The following is an 18,908-nucleotide window of genomic DNA, read 5'->3' as shown; positions in this document are numbered from 1 at the left end:
GTTTTGGCCATAGTTCCTTAGTTTCCCCCTAAAATACTAAACGGCTTGAAAATGTACCTTGGAGGTAATGGCACAGGGAAAGGGAAGGATAAAACCTCTAAGCTGAAAGCCCAATCCTCGAAGGAAAGAGCTGGCCCCGTCTGCAGGATGATTTTTTGCATTCCACCTTAAAAGCAAACTCAGCACTGGGAAGGAGAGCGGGGCTGCCAGCCGGGTGCCGGCAGGGTTTGCCTGCCTGCCTGTACAGCTGCCTGCCCGCCCCCCTGGCAGCGGGGCGAGCTCGGGCAGCGCCGCGGCTCCCATCCCTTCCCCATCCCGATCATCCCCATCCCATCCGCTCCCGGCGGCGCGGGGCGATGGCGGAGGCGGGCCCGCGGCGGGGCGGGCGGCGGGCCGGCCGGGATGCGGTAAGGCTCCGGGCCCGGCGTGCTGCAGCGCCCAAGGACGGGGGGGGCCGCACCGCGGCGGCCACGGACCTTTTTGGACCGGGGGGAGGCTGGAGGGAGCGGGAATATTGACCGGAGCGGCTAGAATGCAGCAGCGCGGGGGGAATTTTAGTAGCATCCTCCGTGCGGGAGCAGCCGGGTGCTGGGTACCGCTGCCCCGCAGTGCTGCTCCCGGCGCCCTCCAACCGCGGGGAAAGGCTCTATCATTGCTCCTGCAGGAAGGGAAAACCTCTGGCAGCGAGGGGGCCCTGGGTAGGGTCTGCGCCCCAGCGGTGCTGACAGCATCTTTGGGGGGTTAATTATGCAGCCGGCTGACATAAAGGTAGCAGAGCGCTTGGGATTTTCATTCTGGCTCTGGGGGAAGTTAAAGGCTCACATTAGCGTATCTGGCATTTTGTTGCATGACATGCTTTTCCTTTAAGGGACAGCAGAAAGTCATTAACTTCAGCACCTGTATGGGGACCACTGGCCTTAGACTCTGGTGCTCAGAAGCAAACTTATTGGCAGATACCACTTTTTCTTTATGTTTATTGATTACCAACCTCAGGGATGCCCCAGTGAACTGCAGGGAAGAATATTCTCTGAAAATCGAATAACTAAAACTGGGGGGGAAATCACAATGTGTCAGGATGAGATATTCACTAAGCAGGAAATAACTGTGATACCTTCAGTGCATGTTCTTTCTTGTGCTTTATTAGCCCAGTTTGTCCCTATTGATTAAATCAGGTGCTTATAGTTAAGTGTGCATTTAAAAAGTTGCTGAACTGGGGTCTTAAGGTACACATGTCTGTGTCCTTGGAAGGGGAAGGATGTTGTGAGCATAGGCTTTGGTCAGTGAGATAGTTAACAGTAGTGAAATTTTGCCAACTGCCTGATTTAGTGGAATTGCACCGGTGGTTTCCTGCCTTTCCTGATATGCTGCAGAGGAGTAGCAGAGGGCAAAGGCTTCAGAGGGTTCTTTAGGTGCTTTGTTACATAAGCCCAAGTTTATTAAATGCACACAATTCTTTGCAGTGTTATAAATTATAAGATAAAGCATAAGGCAAGTTTAAGGACCCTTTTGTCTTTGCTTTCTTGAATGCATTGTGGGAAAGGGTTTTTTGCAGCAGTGTCTTCAGCAGCATTAGAGTTCAGTTTGCAGGAAACTTATCTACACTTCAGCTCTGGAATTGTAGCAATGCTAAAAAAAAATATAGTCCCTTCAGGAATGCTATATCTGAGGGATTATTGGTCTATGTGATTTTTTTGTAGCATTTTGTCCCTTCCCTTAAGCCTCTAGGGGGGGCACAGGACATGGTTTGATTGGTGTCTGTCTTTCTGGAAGCTTATTTTTTGACTTGTTCATTTTTTTCCACGCTTGAAATGCATTAGGTATCATTTGCAAAGCTGTGTTTCTTGTTTTGTAGCTACTTGTAAGTGCTGACCTTGATCCTATGTATATAAGATCAGCTGAAAAATCCCCAAATGCTTTCTAAACTGAACAGAAATCAAATCACCTGTCCTGGAAACCCAGGTGGAATATGTTGGCATCCTGCATTTGTGAAACCAGAGGGGTCCAAGGGCATCTTTGCTCTCAGACAGGCGTTTCACACCTTTTCACTGTAGCAGTGTGGTTTTGGCAGGCAGCTCTACTTGCAACCTGGTTGCTGGTCCATCCTCCTGGAGCTGCAGGTTTCCTGCTCAAGGGCTCATAGGAGAAGACATTCAAAGTCTGCAGGTTCCCATGGGGGAATATGGTTTGGACACCTGGCCCCTCTCTCCAGGGAATTTGCTGAGCACCCAAAGGGTACATGATAAAAAGGACTGGAAGGAGTAGGAGATGGCAAAGCTTGAAGAGCTGCATGGGGTTAAAGGGAACAGGGGATGAAGGGAGATAATGAGGTGAGACCAAGGAAAGAGGAATTTCTGACTTGTTCTTCTCAAAGATATTCCTAATGCATTTTTTCAGAAGGGGATCAAGGTAGGAGCCTAAAGTTCATAGACCTGAACAGGCAGTTGTGTTTCTGAACTGGAAACAGCAACTTTCCCAAAGCTCTGTAGAACTTTGTCATTGGATTCACATGCAGTGAACTCACAACCATGCAGAAGGATCTCAGGTTGCAGCCTCTGAGATCCTCTAAAGCAATGTAAGGCCATTTGCCCTCACAAGGTTTTAGTTCAAGTCAGTTTGAGCCATAAACGACAGGAGCGCAGGGCCCATCTTGGAGGAACAGCATCCTACCCTTTGAGGTCTGCAGCTCGTTGTGGCTTCTTGGTGAGAACTCTGACACCTTGTTGGGGGATGCTACTGTTGTCCTGTCTGCAGAGAAATGCCCACTGGGAAATGATGAGGATGTAGAATGAGGGGACGTAAGGGTGGGCATGAGGGAATAACATGTGATGTACTCACAGCACTGAAGGGATGGGCACAACAAGGCCATGAATACAGACTGACAGGTCTTTCCATGGGATGTCCTAGTGCTGTGGGATGTGCCAGAGCGTGACAGTGCCAAGGACTAGCCAGGTCAGCTGGAAAGAGCAGTAGGAGTATTTACCGGCTCCAATGGAAAGCCAGCACAGTGAGGTGGGAAAGGCAATCTGCTTCTCTGGAACATGCTGGAGGATGAGTGTCGAGCTTACCAGAGACTTTCCAGTGAAATATTAGACATTTTGAGTGAACTGAGAATTTACAGCATTGTCTACAAACCAGTGCCAGTTCTGGTGGTGCTTTCCTCAGTGAAGGTTGCTGCATCCCAGGCAGAGATTCTTCTCAAAGTGAGGAACCACTCCAACTCCTCTGAGATATCCAGTAGCCTGTGGATGATTTTCTTTCTAGTAATATGGGAGGATCAAGATAAAAATCCTGAGCTGCATCTATTAGCTGTGCTGTTGGAGGGCTTGCCTGGGGTTGTCTTGCAGGAGAGATGAGCTTCCTTTTAGAGCTAATTAAGCAGGGAGCTGAACCTGCATCTCCTGCAGGTTCTCACCCACACTTTCTTGGGCAAGTCCTGTCTCAGAGCTGCAAAGGTCTGGTGACTCCATGGCCACAGTTAGACTTTTGGTCCATCTACAAGTGTCATGGGAATGGAAGTTGATTCCTTGAGTCTGCCATGGCTGTAGCCATCCCTGTGTACCTGGGGACAGCAGACTTTTTGGAGATGTTACGTGCTACTCAGGTGCTGTGTAGCAGGAGCACAGGACCCAGGGCCTGGAGCCAGCTCAAGTGTCTCTGTTATTTAATGGTTTGCTGTTGTTTCTAGTGCCAAATCCTTGTCCCTGGCACCATTCTTGTTGACTTCCAAAGGGTATGAATTTGACATTTCATTCACATTAATTTTTTTTTCTGTTCCTACTTAAAATAACACCAGATCAATATATTGAATTTATGTGGCTTATATGATCCTAAAAGTCACTGTCCATTTCTAAGTGAAGTTGTGGGCAGTGGAAGCCACAACCTGAGCCTTCCTACCAAAGAAAACATAGCAAATGAGTGACAGCAAACGATTTCACGGATGTCAGATCTCAACAGTAAATCATGGCTGTTTTGAACAACACTAATGCATGTTTATGGGGGTGATCTTTGTTTTGGAGGCACAGATTAAATGCACTGAAGTGCAAAATACCTAAACACATTCTTTATTCTCATCCTTGGTATAGATACTATTATGATGTTTCGTGGAGGAGGATAATATAAGGAGGAATATATGGAGAAATGTAACCTGGCCTGGCAGGATCCCAGAGTAAATCATGTCTTAATTAACTCAAATCTTTGCATCATATGCTTATCCATAATTTAATGATGTGACTCTTGCTTTCTTAAAAATTCTTTTTCATTCTCAAGCACCCTTTTCACAGATCTATTTGAAAATCCACCTGCCAACCATATGCTTGAAAAAAGGCTCCAGCAGCGCAGACAGGAAATTCCAAATTCTTGCCACAAATTAAATGTTGCCTGGTAATTACCAAGGACAAGACGAGTGTGCTTAATGCAGTTATGGGATGATTAGCAAGTTTGGCAATAAATTTTGCTTCCTCAATCTGTCATTCCTCTCGATGTTCCAGCCCACTGTTCCCTGCTAAGTTGTAATTTCACTCTCCAAGTTATAATGATGAACAGTATATATATTATTAAAGTTTATAATAAGTGTCCCTCCAAGGTGCATGGCTGAACTTCTGCCTGCTCCAAAGGGAACTGGGGCTGGACAACCCTCCTGCAGTTAGGCCTTGTATCTCTAAACTGCTTACAGTGTCTCCCTCCTGTTTCTAAAATAAGGAAAAGCCATCAGGAGCAATCAAAAGCAACAATAAAATAGTAAAAATCCCCTCTTTTCAGTGCATTTGAAAGCTGTTGTTGGACCTGCCACATCCTCAAGGTGAATGACATCTCTGTTTCCTTACAGGCGTCTTTCCCAGGGAACCTGCACTTAGTGATGGTTCTTCGTCCCACGGGGTTTTTCCAGCGCACCTTCACTGACATTGGGTTTCGGTTCAGCCAGGAGGATTTTCTGCTCAAGTTACCGGTACGAGTGTGCAGAGTTGTTGTGCCTGTGCATGACCAGGGGCTGCCTGTACAACTCAGGTGAGGGGCTGACAGTGTCCCAGCATGAGAAGGACGTGGACCTGGTGGGGCGAGTCCAGAGGAGGCTACAGAGGTGCTCAGATGGCTGGAGTATCTCTGCTATGGAGACAGCCTGAGGGAATTTTTGTTGTTCAGCCTGGAGAAGAGATGGCTCTGGGGAGACCTTAGAGCCCCTTTCCAGTGCCTACAGCAGCTCCAAGAGAGCTGGAGGGGGACTTTGGACAAGGACTAAAGTGACAGTGACTAAAGGACAGGCTTCAAACTGAAAGAGGGGAGATGTAGATTAGGTATTAAGAAGAAATTCTTCCCTGTGAGGGCAGTGAGGCACTGGCACAGATTGCCAAGAGAAGCTGTGGATGCCCCATCCATGGAATTGTTCAAGGCCAGGCTGTGAGCAACCTGGTCTGGTGGAAGGTGTCCCTGTCCATGGCAGGGGGTTGGAACAATATAGTCTTAAGGTTCCTTCCAACCCAAACCGTTCTGTAATTCTATGTGAAGAGTAACCACAGTGTCTCTGCTAGAAATACCCTATTTCCACCAAACCTCTCCTGTAGCATTTTCCAGCTCTCTTGAGCACAGTTTGCTCTCCACAGAGCATGCCCATGGTACTGGGTGATGGGTTTCTCAGCTTGTCCTCATCCCCTATATAGGCTGCATGCTTTTTGGGAGGATAAATCCATACTCAGGAATTTCTTTAACATCTGAAAAGTCAAAAGACATGTCTACTGAAGCTTTTGCTATGAATTCCACCCATTTTCATCTAAGTGTATACTCCATACCAACATTATTTTGGTTTTTGTTTCTAAAATAGCAGCTGAAATGGTTTTGTATTCTCAAGTCAAAATTTCCAGACTTCTCAAACCACCTTGATTATAGGATATAATGAGAATAATTAAGAGAAGAAAAGTAAATTTATAGAATCTAAAGTTGATGCAACTACAAACACAGAAGAAATGAATGTTTTCCTTTAGGAAATAGTATGATTTTCACAACCTTTACATTTTTCTCTCTAAAATGTTTGTCATTTGCACAGTTTCGTAAATTCCTGACATATCCCATTGCAGATCTAGACACACAAAAACTCATGAGTATATATTTATGTGAAATTGGTCAATGCTCCATAACTTACTAAAATGTATGTATTTTTTTGCAGTTTTCTGGTCATCCCTTGCTTAAACCTGCATCACTTTTGCTTTTAGCTCTGTTCTGCAGTCAGACACTGCAGCATCTCACTGTGCTTTGCTTTAAGGAAGAAAGCACCTGGGAGATCAGGGCTGGCTTACAGACGTTGTCAAATACACCGAATAAAAGCCGTGTTGAGCCATAAACATAAGAAGAAAGCCATGCTCTAGTACAACATTTAGAGCAAACGCAATTTTTAGGTGCATAAAAGATCGGTAGGCTCAGTCTCTGTGACCTGGGTAGCAGCAATGATCACCCAGCTGACAGAGTTGCCTCATCTGCAGGTTGTTATGCTGAGCTCGGTGAGCGACCTGCTGACGTACATCGATGAGCAGCAACTGACCCCGGAGTTTGGGGGCACCCTGGAGTACTGCCACAGCGAGTGGGTCATCTTCAGGACTGTACGTACCGGGGCTGGGCACTGGGCTCTTGGTGTTTGGGAGGGACTGAGAAAGGCTTTCAGTAAGGCAGTGAGCAGTGGGGAGCTGAGAGTAACCCCTGAAACCAGCTATGACTGCTGGATGAGATATGCAAGGGAGCCAAGTGGCATTAAGAACTGGATGGGTTTACTGGGGAACTGGATGATTAAATCCCTCGGGCTCCTTTTGAAACTGCTCCCGGAAGACCTGTCTTCATAAATCTTTATTAAAATTCTCTTAATGGGAGATACAAAATAGGCTTTTTCTTTTTCCATAATGGTTGCTTCATGTGATTAATATCAGAACTGTGTTTGGGAACCGGGGCAATGAAACTGCATTCTTCATACAGACCAAATGCAGAGGATTCAGAAAATTGCCTTTTATTTTTTTTTCCTTTCCTTGCAAGAATTTTCCTTCAATATTGCCAGGAATCAGGCATTTAATTCCTTGAGCTGTTCCTTGCCATATGTTTCTATGCTTCCTGCACACTCTTGGTTTTCCCTTGGATGTTGCCTCCCAGATGAATGGCAGGTTGGATTCCCAGTTACCTTCCCAACAAACTAAAGCATTAATGGAAAATGTACCAGACATCCCAGTTGCCCTTGTCCTGCAACATCATCCACACCAGCAGGTGTGGAGCTCAGTATGAAGACAAAAGCACAAGACTGTAGCTGGAATAAGTCAAACTATTGCTTGTGCCATTAACTTTTTGACAGTTCACACTAATGCACTGCCAAATTAATGATTTTTGAAGATTTTTTTGCTCTTGGTTTTGTTCTTTTTCAAGATGTGTTAAAGTGATAATGGCATGACTCTCACACTTGGAGACAAAAATGACAAAATGAATGACAAAACATTTTAATGTAAGAAAAACATAGTTTCTACACCATGGCTGCCTACGGTGGATGTGCCATCTGAAAAACTTCTCTCAAAATTCCCTTGTAGAGTGGTCATGAAACATTTCCTGAAATTTCCATGGAAAATAAATGCTTTTAAAAGAAATATATAACTGCAATCAGTTACATTTGAGTTTATTTTCCAACCTAAATGGTTCCAGGATTCTATGATTGCCCTGTTCTCAAAATTGGAGCTGGAGCACCAAGCTGGGTGTGAGACCCCCACCTTGTCCAGTGGTGTGGGAGCCATCTGATGTCCAGAGCTCCCACTGGTTGGCAGGGAAGTGCTGGTGAGCTACCAACAGCACTTATTTCCATCCCACTCTCTCCAGTTTGTCCCTGGCACTCTGCTTAGCTCCATCCCTTGTCCTCTTGGTGAATCTGCAGATGAGGTGGTTGTGGTGCCAGACTGCCTGTAACCCACCATTTGGGCTTGCAAAAATGGAAACATCCATCACCAGGAAGCCAAATACAACTCCAAAACCCTACTGCCTGGTGGTGCTTCCTTGTGTGAGTTAATCAGAGGAGAAGGATAATAGAAGGGGAATTACAGGAATATGTGAAATGGATCTTAGGGTGGCTTCTGCTGTAGATCTCCAATATGTGGTAGGAACAATCTCGGGGCGTACAAGAACAGCAGAAAGCAAAGCATGAAGTATCTCTGCCCAATACAATCCTATGGAAGATTCAGTCTGCACAACAAGCCACCTGGCCAAGCCTGGGATGTCCACTCTGTCTGCCATGGATATCCCACCCACCTCTCTCCGAGCAACTTGTTGGGCTCCCTTGCACCTTTCAGCCTTGGCTCTTCACACACTCTTAATGAGCTGTGGGAATACCCTGAATCCCAGGCTGATTGCAATTATTGTCTCCCACCAGGCCATAGAGAGTTTTGCACTAACCGTGAAGGAAATTGCACAGATGTTACAGTCCTTTGGCATGGAGCTGGCAGAGACCGAGCTGCCCGACGACATGTATTCCATCGAGCGCATCCTGGCCCTGCGCACGGAGAAGTACTTCCAGCTCAAGGTGTGTCTCACCAGCAGCTCTGCTCTTTGCACGGCAAGCTGGGATTTCTGGTGTTTGCCTGTTTGTTTTGCCTGTTTGTTTTGCGCACTCCTCCTTCCCTCCCATGCATGTGTACGTGTTGACAGACAAAACAGAACACAGCATGACTGTTTCTGTGTGTTACCCATACATTTGCCATCCACTTGAGCGAGTTACCCTGCCAGCATCCAGCAAACTGTCTCAGCTGCCGCCTCCTTGCTGGCTGCAGCAGTCGGTGTCTGTAGCCTGCTCCTCCCATGGGCTTAGCACATCTCCCTGCCAGGAGGGTGGTGGGAGGCTTTGTCACCTGCGTGTTCATGCCCTCGGCTGGGATCCCCTCTGCTTCACCCTTGTGGCTGGAAAGAGCTGCGCACAAAGCTCATCAGCAGATCTGGAGGGATGGTTTGTCCCCAGGTCCCTCTGCCCGATGCAGCTTCTCTAAGGGGACTTAAGGGAACTGTGCTGGAGAGCATCCAAGATGAAGATTTTGTGTGAGCACATGGTACAGACATTCACAATGCAAGCCCTGTCTTCATGTGAGCCTTTGTCTTTTGCCTGAACAACATTTGTTTCATTAATATTTTAATTTTTTTTCAACTGTTTTTGATTGTTATCAATATTATTAAAGAAGTCAGTGGAAGCTTTAGTGCAACTAGCTGCTGCTTTATCAAGCTGTTGTCTGGTGCTCCTGCATCTTTCAGGGAGCAGTATGGGCATGTCCCCAGACCCTCCCTTCAGAAGTGATTCCTGTGTTAATAGTCATTCTGTGTGGCTGAAGAATGAGGTCTTTTGCTTTCTGACAGGTTTTATTTACCAAAGTCAAAGAAGTGTATATGTTTTTATTAATAATCATTTGTCATTCACCTGACAGCGAGTTCCCAGAAATCTGTCTGTAAGAAACACTGAAAATGACATCCAAAGTGTGCTGTGTGTAGGCATATGTGTGCACATATAGGAAGTATCATTATAGATACTTCCAATGGGCCTTTATTTCTTCTTTGAAAATGAGGAGAGTAGTATAAAACAGCTACATCTATTGCAATATGACTTACTGACTTAAGTTTCATGCTGAGGACTATGTAGCCAAAGTGCAGGGGGCAAATATCAACTACACGATGTATTTCTGTGTATAAACCAGCCAGTAATACACACTTGCCCCTGTGGAGAAATAAAACATGTAATGTGTTTTCATTTGCATATAAAGCACAGCATCGCTCAGTACAAGGCATCTCTTGCTTTTAATTCCTCATCTATTAATTTCAAATATCAAAACCACCCGTTGGCTTTTGACTGAAATGAGGTCTGTTGGCTTTTTTCTTATGTTCCTTCTAAGACCATGAAAGATGAAAGCAGATGAGAAACTGTGCACAGATTGTGGTGACAGCAAGACACTGGATCCTTATCTCTCTCATGACAACCCCAAGATTGGTACAGCTGATTGCTGAATTCAAATAATGAGTTGATCAGAATAATTTATGTAGCTGTGATGCTGAACAGAAGCTGGTTGCAGGCACAATGAAAAAATGACAGAAACTAATTAAACAAAGTAACTAAGAAATCAACCTCTTTGATATACTGAACAGGAAAAAGTCAAGTTAACACCTGTTTGACAGTCAGGCTACTTTGCCTCACGGATAATGAACAGCTTTGAATCAAAAGAGGAATGCAGGGCTCTGGAGACTGAGATGTAAGAGGATGAAATAACAGCCACCTGGAGACTAAACATGCTGTATAATTTCTCTTCCCTTCTGAGTCTCCTGGATATGGTAGTATCAAAAGGAGATAGGGTTTTTGCCTTGCAGTCATCTTCCAGGATGTTTTAGTGATAGGGTTGCAAACCAGCAGCGGACACTGCATGTGGTAGAGGAGATGCTCCTGCAGCTGTGTCGCTTTCCTGGGCTGCTGCACTGAAGATGCTGTTATGTTTAGGTTGCCATGAGTTATCAGGGGCAGGCAGACATTTAAGCAAGTCTGGGTTTTCTGTATCTTCTCCCTAAAGTCATTTTGCTGTTGTTTCTCTTGCAATGGAAACTTGACTATCTCTTAGGATGGGCTCTTACTCCTCCAGTACCTGGCTGTCCAGTGGGGCCATACACAGGTCCCTCCTTCAGGGCCTCTTCTGACTCTGTTCATCATCTACATGCATTTTCTCCCTCTTTCTCATCTCTGTGTTTGGCGTCTTTTTCCTGAAAATAATTGACTAAATACACCTGTTTGCTTTGGGGCTGAGCCCAGCACAGCACAAAGCACCTCAGCTGATGTTAATGAACACACCAAGGGTTTAAATTGTCTGCAAGTGGGTGTTACATTGGAAGTGTTGATTTTGTATGTAGAGGCTGTAGTAAGTGATGATGCCACGTGGCCTCAGTCTTTGTCCCACAATGGGGTGCTCCTTCTACAACCTGCTGTCATGACCTCGATGGAGAAGCCCAGCCTACTTGCTTGAAGGCTTGAACTTGGGGATAGATGTCTCATACAACCCCCACCTGCTCATCAGGAGAGACCCATGGCAGTGCTGTCCTCCTGCCTCTCAAATAATTTTGTGGCCTCCTGCAGCTCCAGGGGCTAATTCCATGTTAAGGGAACTAAAACATCTTCTGGGAGTCCTTTGGTCTGATGGATATTGGTGCTTCATTTTGCACAGGGAAACTAAGGCAGGAGAAACACAAAATTACTTATCCTTACCTCAAAATAAGTAGCCTGAATCAGAAATATGTTGTGTTATACAGGAAGATATTACAGCAGTCACAAAAGAGGGAAACTTGCTTTTGAGCAGTTTTGAAGAGCCTGACTCTGGGGAATGCAGTCAGGACCAGCACCATGAGAGGCCTGGAGACTGGGAGACTGTGAATCGGTAAGTGCACTGTGTTCCTTATTTCCCTGATTTTTCAGTGGAATCATTCAAGTTATTTAGGTGTAGATGTGTTGTTTAGGTCATCTACCAAAGACAAAGATACCAGAATTTTATTCCAAGCCCGTTAAGTTGCTGTGTGACTTCTATCAGTTGGTTTAGACCTGCTCTGATTTTTATCCCCACTGTTATGATGAGGCTGTGGAGCAAATGCAGGGTTCTTCAGTGCCAGGCTCTCAGGTATTACTCAGATAAATGGAGATAGCAACAACTGCTTCACACAGGTGCTGTCATCTGCAGTGATGATTTCATTAAAATTCTCTCTGAGATCTTCTCAAGTCGTATATACATGTCTGTTGACTTCTTCTGAGACCTTGGCTCCTGAAGACCTGAACAGGTGATCTCTACAGCTTGTCCATCTCTGCTTGTCCTCTGTTTACAAATTGTTCCAATCTTGTCCTTTTTGTGTGCTCAAGGTTACTTGGTCAGCTGCGTGAGATGGAGACTGCTTTTGATGGCTTCTGGGAAAAACACCAGTTAAAAATGGAACAATATTTGCAGCTGTGGAAGTTTGAGCAAAGTTTTCAAGAGGTATGACCAGATGCACTTCCACTGGCAGAAGGGAGAGTTGGAGATGAAATGGAGGGAAGTTTTGTGCTTTTTCTTTTGAGAGTATTTCATTTACGCTGCTTTTTCTTGACTCTGGCAGGGCTAGCTAGCCTGGGGAGACCACTGTGCTTCCTCATTCAGAGCTAATTTAGGTATCCCTACCCTGCAGTCGCATGGATTTTGCTGATAGAAGCATCTCTGAATTTAGAAATTAGTTCTTGGACATTAGTTTTATTATTGGATTTAGCAATCTTAGCTAAAGTGTGATTAATTTTGGTCTCAGAATGATTTTCTGCCTGTGCTTTGTATCCCTTTGCAGCAGTCTTCTTCTTTGTGTCTAGGTCAAGAATGCCATTGAATTTTTAATGGGTCAGCAAGCGGAGCTGCCCGACACTGGGGACAGTGTTGCCCAAGTGAAGCAGAGGCTCAAGGACTTGGATCATTTCGATGGTATGGCTCAGGTGAGATAATCTTACACAGAAAGGGGCACTAATGAAACACAAGAGCCACATTCTGTGTTTGTGGCAGGAGGTGTTTCCTGAAGTTACCTGGTCCTGGTGTAATTTGTTGGCAAGTGGCTGCACGGAAGGATCGATTTCACATCTTTGCTCTGTGCAGTGATGCTGTGATCACTCTGAAAGCCAGAAACAGGGTATTTAATTATCACAGTTAAAATAAATTGCTGAGCCACCGTGAAAATCCGGAACAGATAAACGTCTGAACATGGGGGAGGCGTGGGATTTAATGAGCTGGAAGAAAAATGATTGATATTTTAAGTGCTTTAGCTGTGCTAATAGAGAGAGACTTGTTACCAGGCACATGGAGAGGCAGAACGAACTTGCTATCCTAACGTGTCTCTGAGTTAACATATGGGTGAAGACTAAGAGGTGTAGGGGAAAGAAGAGTGATGATTCACAGGAGCCCAGCTGAGGATGTGACTTTTGCAAAGGGATGTGCTTGGCACATGAGCCAGGGTCAGCAGAGAAATCCTGAGGGATCTGGACACAGAAAATGAGAAAATAAGAGTCTTAGGGAAAGTTCTAAACCTTCTTGTCCATTTGGAAGAAGTGTTTGTGGAGAGAGGGAGGAGGAACAAAAGGCCAGGTAGGCAGGGTGCAGCAGGGAAGCAGTCCCAGTGGAAAACCAGCCCTGGAAAAACCATAACCATTACACTGACCAAGGTGTACAGAAAATATAGTGTGTGCATCAAGATCTGCTAGAAAGGGCCTGATTTGTTTTCACGCTAAACTGCTCCAATTCTCTTTGATGCTTGTGAGCATCAGCTGCATTTTATTCAGGGTGTGGTTCCTGGAGACAGCAGGCACTCACAGCATTGCTAGTTTGGAGAAATCTGTTTTTTCTTCATCCTCTCTATGGATAACAAAAGGGTTTTTTTCCCCGAGATGACGGGTGCCCTTTAATCCTGCGTAATTGACCCATTCTGGCTACTCCTAATGGCCTTTACCTCCATGTGTGCCTGAAATGTGGTAAAACAAGAAAGTGCACGTTGTTATATGTAGATATTTTGACATTATTTCAGTAAGTGTGCAATCCATTCTCTTCCTTTCACTGAAGGATCTGATAGGGAAGGCTCAGGTGGTGATACTGCATGGACACCAGCTAGCAGCAAATCATCACTACGCACTCAACTTAATCTGCCAGCAATGCAATGAGCTGCGGCACCATTCTGATGTCCTGTCTGATGAGATCAAAAGGAAGCAGATGAGACTGCAGAAGACCTTGGATCTTCATACCCGGCTTCAGCAGGTAGAGTTCAGAGACACAGTGCTTTGAGAAGCAGATAATTAGCTTCTCCTTGGGGTTATCCTCTCTACCTCTTAGCTGGAAGCACCTAAAATTTGCAGCTTTGCTTCAGTTAATGGTAGGAAAGTGTTTCCTAAAGGCTGGAGGAGTGCCTCACCCCTCACTTAGCAAACAGGAATCTACTTGTGCTGTGAAGTCAGCAGAAGGAGGTGGGTATCTCTGGAGGGCAATTCAGAACACCAAAGTTCAGCTGCTGCTCTTGGTTGTGCTTTCATGCTGCATTCATGTATTAATTGACTTTGGAGGTTTTTGTACCCAGTGCAGTAGGGGTAACGCTTTCAGATAAACTCCAGCCCTTTTTTTCCTGAGTGATTTATTAAGAATGAACATAGCTCAGTGTAAAATATTAAGTGACAGATTGGTAGATAGGCACAGCTGCTGTGTGCTAGCATGGAAGTGGAGTCATGTGGTTCCAACACTCCTTGATATCTTAATCAGCATCAAATATTCATTTAGGGAAATTCACAGTAATTAGGCCAGAAGGCACACGGCTGTAATATGCTTGAGGCCATTAAGAGAAACAGCAAAGTTTGACCCTGTTCCCTTTCACTGTTTTGGGTAACTGGGGAACTTGTTTTTCCTCTCTGTGTGCTCCACTTCAGTGTTGCACTAGTCTGTGGGGACAGACAGTTCCTTGACAGCCTCTGAGCTGTGCAGCAGTAGCCTCTCCTGGGCTCCTTGCAGTCCTGGTTGGTGTCAGGGGTCTAGCCTGTGGGCTTTGCTGGAGCACAACATGGTACTGCTCTCCATGGTCTCTCTTCCTGTTCTCAGCATTGGAGATTCTCTGTTGTTCTTGGCTGGAGCATCCTTGCCCACCTGTGCACACCACAGTGTGTGACTGCCAGCTGAACCCCAGCCTGGCATTCACCTGTTACCTGTGCATGTCAAGTGTTGAACTTCAGACTGCAATTTAAAATCTTTATTATTTTTAAAAACATGAATGCAATTACTTTTGATCATTCCTCTCAGTTGAGGTCTGCCCAGAGCCAGGCTTTTATTTATCTCAAGAAATCTGCCAGTCTTCTTGTAGACTCCACAGTGCCCACTTCAGCTTTCTGAGCTAGATAAATAAAGATCTACTTATCATTTTGTTCAACTATGCACTAAACAGTGCTTCTGTGTCCGTTATACCACTGGTTTTATCCAGGTACAAGTGGGAGCATAACTTGGCTGGGTATGTTGAGGACTGCAATCACCCTCCAGAAAAAATGTGGTCTTTCTACTTTCTAATCAAAACACAACAGCTGCTGAGGTCTTTAGGAGTGTTAGTTAGCTCCTCGTTGAAAATATACATCCAGTAAATGACATTCCTCATGGGAACCTTGCTGTAGTAGGGGTGCTGCTGACGGTCTGGCTCCCTGTGCTTGCCCTGTGCTGTCACCAGGCTCTGCAGTGCTGTGATGAAGGTGCCTACCTACTTGCCAACCAGCAAATGGATAAGTGCCAGTCTAAAGAAGGCGCTCAGAAAGCTCTCCAGGACATAGAAAGATTTCTTGAAAGCTCTTCAGCCTACTTAAACTATGATCCCCAAGCCCTACACTACGATTTTGAGTCAGTCTTAACATCTGAGTTGAAGGTAAGCAACCCCTCCAGTTCCTTACACAAGTAAAAAGCAAGGTTGGACTGTGACGCGGTGTTGTCACCTTTATAATTCTCTGGTTTGGGTCAAAGTGCAAAATAATGGTGTTTATTTGATCACAAGAGTCTTCCTCACTCTCTGCAGTGCCAGATCCAGTCGGTGCAGGTCAAGCTGGAGAACGTTCGGAGCATGTTTGAGAATCGGCAGTCCTGCTTCAAGAAGCTGTTGGACAAACACGTGCGGCCCGTCCAGCTGGTGGCTCCTCGGCCAGAAAATCCACCAAGATCAAAATCACCATTATTTTCTCCTAAACATGGTAAAATATTTTGACTTTATGGTATCTCCGGCTATAATTTTACTTTGAGGCAGAAAGAGTAGGGCTCAGGATGGTTTTGAGAAACCAACTGAACCTTGCTGGTGGTTACAGAGTTGTTGTATAGTGTTAAATATGTATCAGATGATTTATTATCTTTCCAATTTTTGTGTCAAACTTCTCATACTTGTGTGAAGAGTGGGACTGGTTTCTTCTTATGTATTTTCACATCCTGCTTGGTGAAAGAAGAGCCATAAGTAGTGCATACCTCCAGTTCTGCTTTACTAGCATACTGCTGGGCTGGAAACTGGTGAATTAAGTACTACAGGGAAAAAAGGTCAAGATTTATAAATTTATTAGCACGCTTGTTCTCTGTGGCTGTCTTGAGCTGGAACTGACACAAAGTTAGACTGATGTTTGCAAAAGAGCTTGGAGAAATGAAGAGCTCAAATCTCATGAACAGAAATGAGCTGGATGCTTAACTCCCTTTGATTCCTTGACGGTATTTTCCCTAAATCCCAGTTGTGGAATAATTAATGCCCATAAAGGTACAGATTCTCATTCAGCTGAGATCACTGAATGTTCTGCCCTAATTTTGATAATGGGATGTGGCACCATGTTAGCTTTAAATGATAACATTAAAACCTTCATCCTTGGCAGCCCTGTGTGTATCAGACAGAATTAAAAGAGATTCCAAAGTAGTGTCCATATATTTTAAACCAGGGACATGCTAAGTTATGTGGGAATATTGAATTCAGTGATCTGACTACATAAAAGTAATTGAACATTTGTGTTTTAACACAAAATTTTTATGATGAATTAACAAATATTGGTTATGGTGAATTTTAGCAGGTGTCATACAACTGTAAAAGCAGCTTCAGTTCAGGGAATGACTAATGTAAATAGCCAAGCTAGTGAAGGAATGGGAATGAAGCTAGGTGCAATGAGGGGAATTAAGCTACTCAAGATGCAGGCCAGTGCAGCAAATAAATCCCAGATTTTCTCTTCCCAGACTGATGCCACCTTCTCTAGTCCACGCTGCCTTCTGAAGCCCTTTGCTCAATCAGGAAAAAAGCTCTGAGTCTTTAAACTAGAGCACTGTCCTCTTTACCTAACTCAGTTTTTCCAGCTTTCTAGAAACAGGAAAGGGTTAAAGACAAATTATTGACTTAAAGGGTAGGGTAAGTGGGTGGCCACCCCTGTGGGATGTTGTGAGACCATCATCACTCAGCTGGACTTATTTCATGCCTTTATGGGATGCACATTTTTCTAGCAAAGGCACTCAGTCACCTGCAAAGCACAGGTATCCTCCATTAATCCTCTTCCTGAAAGTGATGATCAAGTGTGTTGGAATGAACACAGCCAGCGAGAGGGGAAAGACAAAAGGCTCCTCTTTGGATAGATCATGACAAGAAAGCTTTTTAATAAGGCCTCTGTTTGATACCAAACATCAAAATCCTGCAGGCCTGCTGGCATGATGTGCAGTGTCAAAGGCACATGCTGGGCTCCCTCGGAAGAGCTTTGACATGGATGGGTTTTATGGTGTGGATTGAAACCAAACCAACTCTGAGCACATCACTTTTGTCCTCTTTCTCTTTCTTTCTTATATTTCTGCGCTGCCCCATCCCCCCAACACCCTTTTTTTCTTTTATCTTTGCCCTGGATTTGAAACCTATCTGAGAAATGTGGTTCTAATTTTTAAACCATTTTTTTTTTGGGGGGAAAGAGTAAATCTATCCTGTGAGGAGCCATGAAGTGTAGTGAGATGTACAGAAGTGGTACAGCAGGCTGCATCGGAGCCCGAGTGCCGGAGTAAAGTCACTTTTGCAGCAGAAGCTGGTGTCCCTCTCCCATCTGGCTTCATATCCGTGTTTTCCTCCCAGTGGCAGTCTCTAAGCAGGACCACTGGCAAGTCCTCACTTCTTCTGGGTCTTCCTGTCTCTGGAAGGACTGACATGAATAGGAGATGTTCCTTTTTGTAGTTTATTTGCTTTTATTGTTTTTGCTTCTATTGTCTGCTCAGGCTTCAGGGAATTTGATAGGTTTTGATTAGTGTGTTCACTTAATGGACATTCTGGGTTTTCTTCTGATTACTTTTTACTTTATGGCCTTTATGACCTTGTGATGTGTGCTAATTGGTATTAGTATTGTTTGGGATAAATACCCTTTATTTTGTCAGTTTGCTATTGGTATGAGGTAACTAATTATTTTCATTCTTAAAATGTATTACATTTTTCTTTGTGACTTATTAGTTTCTGTCTGAACCATCTCCTTCGCTACAGATGTACATGATGTAATTGTGATTTTTTTTTCTACACAAGGTGTGGATTTTAATTCCAGTTTGAAATTTTCATTTGATCTTTCTCTCCCTGGGAAGAAAACATCAAGAAAAACTCCGAGTTCTCGCAAGGTAAAAATTATTCATGAAATCTGAGTGAGTTTCATACACTGAAAAACTAAAACTCCTTTAAAAATCGATTGTACTTTGGAGTTGGAGATGCTCTTCTTCTTTTCTCTTTTTCTTTTTTTTTTTCCCCTTTACAAAATATTCAAACAAACCCTAACCCTCTTATATCCATGTGGTTTTGTTGGATTAGTCCAACACCTGAGATCTATCTTGGATTGATTTTCCAAGTCACAGATATTGATTTTCTGTGTGTTATTCCCTGAACCTGTTCTTTTCATAACAGAGGTGTGTATTAGGAAATCTCCCCATCCACAGATATTTCCCCTGTGGAAACTCTTCTCTGATCTCTGCACTAATGAATTATGTTACCAGTATTTTCAGATTTTATGTAGCAGAGTAATTTCTGGGAATATTTGGCCACCCATTATATGCTGTGCCCTTTTAAGGTTTCCTACACAAGGATTTCTTAAAAGGAAGCATATTTCATCCTTCTCCAAAGAGTTCCCATGCTGATATCAGGGGCTGGGCTTGTCCAGCCCCTGCAGTGCCCTTCCTGCAGCTCTTCCCAGTGTATCCCATTTCTCTTCCAGATCGAAGTAATGCACGACTATCAGGAAAAACGGAATTCCTTGCAATATTTTATTTCAGACAGTGATGACAGCTTAGATATACTAAAAGGGTAAGCTTTCATCCCATTTGCATCCCTAAAAATGATGTTTATTTCTGGCCAGTCCTTGCTCCACCCCTGTGATTCTCCAACCTGACGTAGGTGTCATC

At 44.4% G+C, this 18,908-nt stretch overlaps 1 protein-coding gene across 3 annotated transcripts in view; it reads left to right on the top strand.

Moving 5' to 3' along the window:
• The window catches only part of MCF2 (MCF.2 cell line derived transforming sequence), a 59,520-nt gene that overhangs the window by 20,656 nt on the left and 19,956 nt on the right, over positions 1-18,908 (top strand). For all 3 annotated transcript variants that reach the window (XM_027687246.1, XM_027687247.1, XM_027687249.1), the window contains exons 5-15: positions 4,826-4,945; positions 6,471-6,587; positions 8,381-8,530; positions 11,278-11,402; positions 11,876-11,990; positions 12,350-12,469; positions 13,584-13,775; positions 15,217-15,408; positions 15,556-15,727; positions 18,046-18,134; positions 18,722-18,810. In XM_027687246.1, coding sequence (XP_027543047.1) covers positions 4,826-4,945; positions 6,471-6,587; positions 8,381-8,530; positions 11,278-11,402; positions 11,876-11,990; positions 12,350-12,469; positions 13,584-13,775; positions 15,217-15,408; positions 15,556-15,727; positions 18,046-18,134; positions 18,722-18,810 — 1,481 coding nt within the window. The remainder of the gene's footprint in view (positions 1-4,825; positions 4,946-6,470; positions 6,588-8,380; positions 8,531-11,277; positions 11,403-11,875; positions 11,991-12,349; positions 12,470-13,583; positions 13,776-15,216; positions 15,409-15,555; positions 15,728-18,045; positions 18,135-18,721; positions 18,811-18,908) is intronic.

Source organism: Neopelma chrysocephalum, unplaced genomic scaffold (assembly GCF_003984885.1).
Source record: "Neopelma chrysocephalum unplaced genomic scaffold, ASM398488v2 Primary Assembly neopelma1_73b, whole genome shotgun sequence".
NCBI classification, from domain to species: domain Eukaryota; kingdom Metazoa; phylum Chordata; class Aves; order Passeriformes; family Pipridae; genus Neopelma; species Neopelma chrysocephalum.
The sequence above is the reverse complement of the archived record's forward strand: the minus strand, read 5'-3'. Positions and strand labels throughout refer to the sequence as shown.